General features: G+C 41.9%; 1 protein-coding gene across 1 annotated transcript in view; it reads right to left on the bottom strand.

Moving 5' to 3' along the window:
- Window positions 1-1791: 1791 nt before the first annotated feature.
- The window catches only part of Rsbn1l (round spermatid basic protein 1 like), a 53421-nt gene continuing 47326 nt past the window's right edge, over window positions 1792-7886 (bottom strand). The window contains exons 6-8 of the mRNA XM_005358386.2: window positions 6938-7105; window positions 3056-3164; window positions 1792-2895 (exon numbers count right to left, since the gene is read on the bottom strand). Coding sequence (XP_005358443.1) covers window positions 2254-2895; window positions 3056-3164; window positions 6938-7105 — 919 coding nt within the window. The 3' untranslated portion in view covers window positions 1792-2253. The remainder of the gene's footprint in view (window positions 2896-3055; window positions 3165-6937; window positions 7106-7886) is intronic.

Consider the following 7886-nt stretch of genomic DNA (forward strand, 5'->3'; position numbering starts at 1 on the left):
ATTAACAATGACTCTGTATAGCATATGACCTTATTAAAACTGCATCTTAAGTGCTTTATTGTTCTGGTCTAAGATATTGGAAATTTAAAAAAAATCTTATTTCACATGGAGAATGAGAGTATACTAACTAAAAAACCACTAATATGCAGTATTAAAATAGGTATTTGTGTGTAACAAAGGTAGTTCTCAGTTCAGCAAGTTCTCAGATGGCATCTGAAGAGGATTTTTAAAAAGGAACCCGTAAGACCAGGGGCATAAGCATGATTCAAGTCTGTAAGGCTTTATCTTGAACTCTTGAGCACGTTGGTTATTCATACCCCACCTTCACAGAGGCGTATGCATTTGACAATCAACTAAACCTTTACATTATGGGTAACTGACTGTGGGCTACATAAGAAACATGAACTCCTTTAAGGGAAAACCGTAGGCTCATCTGTCTGGGGAACAACCTAACAGTGTTTCCTTGCAGTATGACCTCAGAGTGTCTACTAAAGGGGACTGGGAACAAACACACTGTGGTAAAGATATCACCCTAATTTAAAATCCAGGTCTTAACAGTATCCCTTCCTAGTCTTAGCACTCGTTTATTAAGAATTTGTTTCCCAGAGAGATGATGAAGAACCCTAAATTCAGCTTAAAGTGGCTTAAGTAAGTGCAGTGAAAGACAGCCAGTTACATAGAGAACAAACCCTTATTTACACGGTCATGACTTTGAACTCCTCCACCCCATGAAATGTCCGCACTACAAGCTGAGTTCCTGTAAGCCACCAAGATGTCCTGTTTCACTGCCCATCTTCTTAGTAAGTCAGAGGAGAAGACTTCCCACTGTTGCTAACGTTGGTTCTCATCGGCTCCTCACCACATGCAAAGCATGGGCGGTGAAAATGGAAACCACTAAAGGAAACGGCAGTCTCCCGAAAGGCAGCGCAGCGCAGGAAAGCCGGCTGAAAGTTGTCAGTCAAGACAGGGACCCAGGATAACACAAGGAAAACGTTTGCAATGCAAGAGCTCCTTCCATCCCCCACCCCCCACACACACACATACACTTCCAAGTGGAGCAGACCGAGGCTGCGCAGACTTCCCTACTCACCATACACAGCGGCCCTGCCGGAGCTCTAGGAGGCTCCGCCTGACACTGGCCTGGCGGCCGGGGAGAGATCCTGAGAAAGACGAGCTGGCCGTGCTGTTACATCTGAGTCACTATCATTGCCTCTGTTTAAAAATTTGTTTTTGTAGCATGGAAAAATGTAAAAGAAGCCTTTTAATTGCCCATAATTCAACTTTGTGCATGTCAGTTTTTTTACTCAGCTATTATTAAACATACAGGTGCCCTTTAGTAAGAAAAATTTCTATCACCTAGAAAAAGAGGATTACACTAGGGCTAAAGAATCTGGCCACGTTTCATTAATTAAGGGATAAAACCATCAACATACTTAGTTTCTCCCAACTTCTAACTCCCTATTAATTATTTTCTTATTGTTGAACATAAATATTTTAAGATGTATTCCAGAAAGTAGCACTAGGAATTTTCATATATTCATCAATTTAAGAAATTGTGCAAAACAATATACATATATACATCCCAAAATACACGCACATGTGTGTACACACACACAAACACACAATATATTATATATATGTATATGCTTTCATAACTGAATCCTGGTTCTTTGAAGGTTTGTACAATATGGGAAATTAAAATATTTACTAGATTTGAGCACATACATTTTCCTCCATTTCCTCCCCCACATGTATATATTAACAGAGACATAGATCAAACAAACTGAATTGTCAGGTTGTTTCTGCAAACTCAACAGAAAGCATTCATCGTTATGAACCTTTATTAGGTGGCTCACATTTCAATATGGATCGTACTAAAGACTTTTGAAAGCTATGTACATACAGTGCTGACACACTTGACAGGAAAGGAAAAGTCGATATAAATAAGCTCTATGGAAAACCTTAAATTGTCAAAAAAGAATTCTGGCTCATGTTACAAAAAATATATTTATGTGATTTTTGTCAGCTCCATCCTGAACCTAAAACTCAGACTCCTTTGATGTGACCGGCAATGGTGACAGTGCGGCGGGCCCTGGTGCGCGGATTCAGTCACGGACAGGCACTGCGGAATGTTACGAAGCTACTTAAACTACGTTGTAACCAACGAGAGCAATTCCTAGGCTCGCTTTCAGATTTCATGAATCGTTATTACAAATTATCTTTAAAAAGGAATTTTAAACACAATGTACAAATTTAGCACAAATTGCCATCATCCTTCTTGTCTTGATTTGAGTGCACAGAACTCTGTTGCCGTGTATCAACTATATCAGTGAGACTTCCAGGACACAGTTCTTCCCTGAAGTCTTTGTTACTGTCTTCAAACTTAGAATCCACGTCCATCTGAAAACCTGAAAACTGAACATGATCCAACTTCGTCTTAACAGTCTTGCCTTCTGTGCTATTCGGGGTTCTAGTCTTTTCAGCTACAGTCACTCTCAAAGGGTCTTCCTTGGTTCTTGCAGGTGCAATAGGTTCATGTTTAATCTGTTGTGATTCATACTTAGAAGGAAGTTTGTCTGAAAACACAGAGTCTGATGAGGTTTGGTTCACAGCACAAGGGATGTTGCCGGTGTGAGGTTCGAGAACGGATGACTTAGGACCTGATGACATGTATGTTTCGTGAGTGACTGCACTGTGACAAGTGTCCTCCTCTGCGTGATATAACTTAAGTCGAACATGCCACGCCAAACTGCACACAGCAGAGACTGTCTTGAACTGATGAACAACATTCCTCGGAATGAAGTAAATGTCATTGTCGTACAGCTGAATCCTGGCATAGCGAATGCCTTCTCTCCGCAGCTGATTAAGTTTTGCATCATCAACCCACTGAACACACTGGGAAAAAAAAAATACAGGTAAGACTTTTGCACAACAAAATCTAAGTGAAAATGATCATTATTTTAAGTTTTGGTTTTTACCTGGGACAGTGGAGGTTCGTGTAAATCTAACAACAAATCTAAGTAAAAATGATGATTATTTTAAGTTTTAGTTTTACCTGGGACAGTGGAGGTTCGTGTAAATCTAACTGCATTCGTTGAACCACTTCTAAGAAATCTTCTGCATGGAAACAAATCACATCTTTGGTTATTCGGGGCTGGTCAGGTCTGTAAAGAAGGGTGATAATAAAGGAACCTTCCATTAATGTTTCATTCTGTTAAGTCCTTAATAAATTCAAACAAAACTAGTTTATGATCAACACCAAAACCTTACAAATAAAGAAAACCACTTCATCTGTTAAAATCAGGTTAGCCGTGAGCTCCAACCTAAACAGACTAACAACTGTCTTTACTCTCAGAATTATCCGTAAATTATACAAACCATTAAAACTAAATATCTCATTTTAATGCAGTTTAATTTTTCTTTAAGTGTTAGAATATAAAATACTGCATAAAAGAAGCTGAAGCAAACAAGAAAGACACACACTATGTGTTCTCATTTGCATGTGTGAGTTAAAGGGGCCTTGGCAAAGCACAGAATGGTAGTTATCGGGCTGGAGAGAGTGAGTTATTAGGGAGGAATAACTGGAAATGTTCTGTAGTACAGGAGGGTGACTATGGTTAACATTTAGTTAAATACTGCAAAACAGGCAGAAGAAAGAACTTCATTCTCACCACACAAAAATGGTGGATGCTGTGGCGGTTGTGGAAGTAACAGATAAAGCAATGTTCTGCTCTGTTACATAGGGTATACCTGTGTTGAAATATCACACTGAAGCTCATAAATATGTACATTTAGTATATCATAAATTTTATAATGAAAAGTATGGGCAGAAGTGGCTCACGCCTGTAACCTGAATTATACAGTGACACTCTACAAAAAAACAGAGAGAGAAGAAATATTTTCTTGTTCTACAGAAGATACTGTCTACCTGAACACACCCAATCTCAAAAGCTCTGGACACTAAGTAGGCTTGGGCCCAGTTAGTGTGAGATGGAAAGATACTACAACCATGCTGATACACACAACCCCTAAGGACTCTTGCAGTTTTATTTCATTGCTGTAGTTACTAGTGCATATTAGTGGGTCTTAGTAACAATAAATTAAGAAATGTCTATTACAAATACTCATTCTTCATTGGAGACATTACATTTCTTATATAAATTATGAAAAATTTCCAAATTCTTCAATTAGAAATACAAAAATACATTTTCACAGAAGATGCTCAAAATAAACTTCTGAAGTGAAATTCCAATCAACGCCGTACACAAGGAAAATCCTGACAGTCTAGCCTGCCGGAGACAACTGACTGAAACTACGGTCAATCAATGTGCAGAGTCACGGAACCCTGTCTCAGCTAACACATCTAGAAAACACTCCCAGAGCTAAGGCTCAGGAACACTGTAGAGAGGAGGTGGAAGAATTCTACGAGCCAGATGACCAGGGCTGTGCTGTGAGATCCTGTCTCCTAATAAGTTACACCCACGGAGTCTCACCAACAGGACTGCCCAACAAGGACACCAAAGTGTACAAAGTCACATGGGGAAAGCCTTTGAGGCCCCAACCCTACACAAAGACCTGCAGGCTGCTAAGTAGAAAGGTGGGGGAGAGGTGGCCCTCTGGGGACAAAAGCACACTAATTGGTTGTCCAATGACAAACGCTCATCCCGGGCAACAGACATAAAAGAACATTATATGGAGCTAAGACATGGAGCTGTGTACACAGACACAAGTACAGACATATATATGATAAAAAGAAAAGGACAGCAGGGAGGGATATAAGGGAGGGTCTGGAAAGAGGAAAGGGAAGAGAAAAAGGTTGTAATTAAAAATACAATCTCAGCCGGGTGGTGGTGGAGCACGTCTTTAATCCTAGCAGTGGGGGGTGCAGGGTGGGGGCGGGCAGAGACAGGCGGATCTCTGTGAGTTTGAGGCCAGCCTGGTCTACAAAAGCTACAGCCCGGTTCCAGGATGGGCTCCAAAGCCACAGAGAAACCCTGTCGTCTCGAAAAACCAACCAAACAAAAAATACAATCTCAAAAAAAAGAACTATAGGGTGCTGGAGAGATGGCTCAACGGTTAAGAGCACTGCCTGCTCTTCCAAAGGTCCTGAGTTCAATTCCCAGCAACCACATGGTGGCTCACAACCATCTGTAATGAGGTCTGGTGCCCTCTTCTGGCCTGCAGGCAGACACACAGACAGAATATTATATACATAATAAATAAATATTTAAAAAAAAAAGAACTATAAGTCATAATATAGTCAGATCCCTAAGGTTCAATGAGAGAGTCTCCAGGGCAGCCAGTTCCTGGAGTGCAGACTTTTCAAAGAGTAAAACACAGAAGGAAGTAAAGTACGGACAGAGAACACAACTGCTCCCCCAGTGCACTGGACCAACACCTGCTCTAGCCCTCTACACTCCAGGAAGTTAAATCAGCCCTCCCTTCTCTGCACTGCTCCTCAGACACTGTTGCTGGCAGACTAACCGAGAGGGACAGAAAGTAGCAGATGAATGGATATTTGAGGTAAAGAAATGGCTGAAGTAATGAGCTACCAAGAATACTACAAGACAAATGTTCTACAACTTGACTGTCGTTGTAGTACATATCTAAATAAATTAGTCAAAACAAGGAGCAGGCTTAAAATTGGTACATGTTTTATTGAATGTAAATTATACCCTAACTTTATGGGTATAATTATGGGCTAGAGAGGGCTCCACAGGCAAAGCACTAAGCAAGTATGAGGACCCGGGTTCAGAGCCCCAACCATGCCAAGTTGAGCACTATAATCCCAGAGTTCTTATGGCAAAATGGGAGTGGAAAACAAGAGAATCCAGTCCCAGAAAGCTTGCAGGCAGCTTTCCTGCATACTCAGCAGCCGAACAAGAGATCCTGTCTCAAAGAAGCAGAGTAAGAGGACCGAGCCTCAGATACACTAACACACACCACGGTCACGACATAATGAATGACCTCCCAAGGGTAATACAAGATATTCATAAATGACCTTACAGTAGCTCTAGGTATATCTAGTTCCCTTTAACCAGGAATTTCTCCATTAGTCATTTTAAAAAGGAAATTATTCCACTCAAATTAGAGTCTAGCAATTTAAATATTCAATTCAATTATGCTATCTAAATGTAAGAGCAAAATAAATGATTTTCCCTAGCAAAAAGAAATTATGAACATTTCCAATACAGGGCTTTTGTTTTGTTTTTATTTTTCTTTTTTGTTTTTCAAGACAGGATTTCTCTGTAGCTTTGGAACCTATCCTGGTACTCACTTTGTAGATCAGGCTGCCTTTGAACTCACAGAGATCCACCTGCCTCTGCCTCCCGAGTGCTGGGATTAAAGCCATGTGCCACCACTGCCCAGCTTTTGTTTTGTTTTTCAAAACAAAAGTTTCTCTCCACAGCCCTGGCTCTCCTGGAACCCTCTCTGTAGAGCAGGCTGGCCTCAAACTCACGGAGAGCCTCCTGCCCCTGCCTCCCCAGTGCTGGGACTAAAGGTCTGTACCACCATCTCATGGCCCAATAAAGGTTTTAAATGGCATACACTTTTAATTCCAGTACTTGTGAAGAGGCAAGTGAATCTTTGTGAGTTTGAGGCTAGCTTGATGTACACAGTGAATTCCAGGACAGTCATAGTAAGGCCAGCTCCACAGTAATACACTGTCTCGAAACAGTAAAAGAAAATATAATAACAGTAGTTAGTGTAAGGAAGAACCCAGGTTCAAGTTCTAGTACAGCCATCGCCAACAAAAAGCAATAGTGGGGCTGGAATTGAGCAGTTAAGAGCGCTGGCTGCTCTTCCAGAGGACTCAAGCCCATCCCCAGCACCCATGTGACAACCCCAACTGTCCTCTTCTACCCCACTGCACACGTGGGATTCAGGCGAAACATTCAGACACACAGAATAAATCTGAGGAAGCAGCTTTGTGTACCGCTGTCCACAGTGCACAGCCTTCAGCACCCCCACGGCAGCTGTGGTCTGTCTCTCAAAGCCTTGGCCTATGTGGTCAGCGTGGGCCCTCGTCCTGTCTTCAAACAGCATCTCCCGAGGCTCGCTGGTTCGAGGTAGATACTGAAGGTTTTTGATTTCATTGGTAGTCCTGTTTATTAAAAGAGATTTGCATTTAAATACTGAGGCTTATTTCCTTACCAGGCATTTCATAATCACAAAATTTCAGACAAAAGGAGATGTTTAATTCTTAAAATGAATAAAGGCAAACAAAAAATAAGATGTCAATCTGGAAAATACTTTCCCACAAGTGGCAGCCCTGGAGTGTGGGGCACTTAACAATACGCATACTTCTAGAAGTAACACATTTCTTTCTTTTTTCCTCTCTTTTTTTTGGGGGTGGGGGGGGGCGGTTGAGACAGGGTTTCTCTGTGTAACAAACAGCTCTGGAGATCCTGGAATTGACTCTGTAGACCAGGCTGGCCTCTAACTCACAGAAATCCACCTGCCTCTGTCTCACAAGTGCAGAGACTAAGTGTGCCATCACTGCCTGACTGACATAACTTTTTAGATAGATTAATTCAATATTCACACGACACACGCCATAGGCCAGGTGCTGTCTAAGCTGAGACTACAGTACAGAGGAGCTACTCTTAGGAGAATTTCAAAGACAAAAATAAATTAGCAAAAAAGACCCCACCCCCCAGGTTAACGACGACGACGACAGGCAGTGGGTCCACGAAACAGTTACTAGAGGAGAAAAAGGTCTTCATCTTCCACTGGCCCTCCTGCCCGTCTTCTGCTACCCGCTCTCCTCACACAGCAGAGGCTTCTCCACTCCCTCCCTCTGCAGATGGTCTGCGTCTGCCGCTCTCTCCTCCTCTTCTGATGCTGTGAGTCCTCCACTAGCTGTGACCACTCTACTGCCTGCT

Source organism: Microtus ochrogaster, chromosome 26, assembly GCF_000317375.1.
Source record: "Microtus ochrogaster isolate Prairie Vole_2 chromosome 26, MicOch1.0, whole genome shotgun sequence".
Lineage (NCBI taxonomy): Eukaryota > Metazoa > Chordata > Mammalia > Rodentia > Cricetidae > Microtus > Microtus ochrogaster.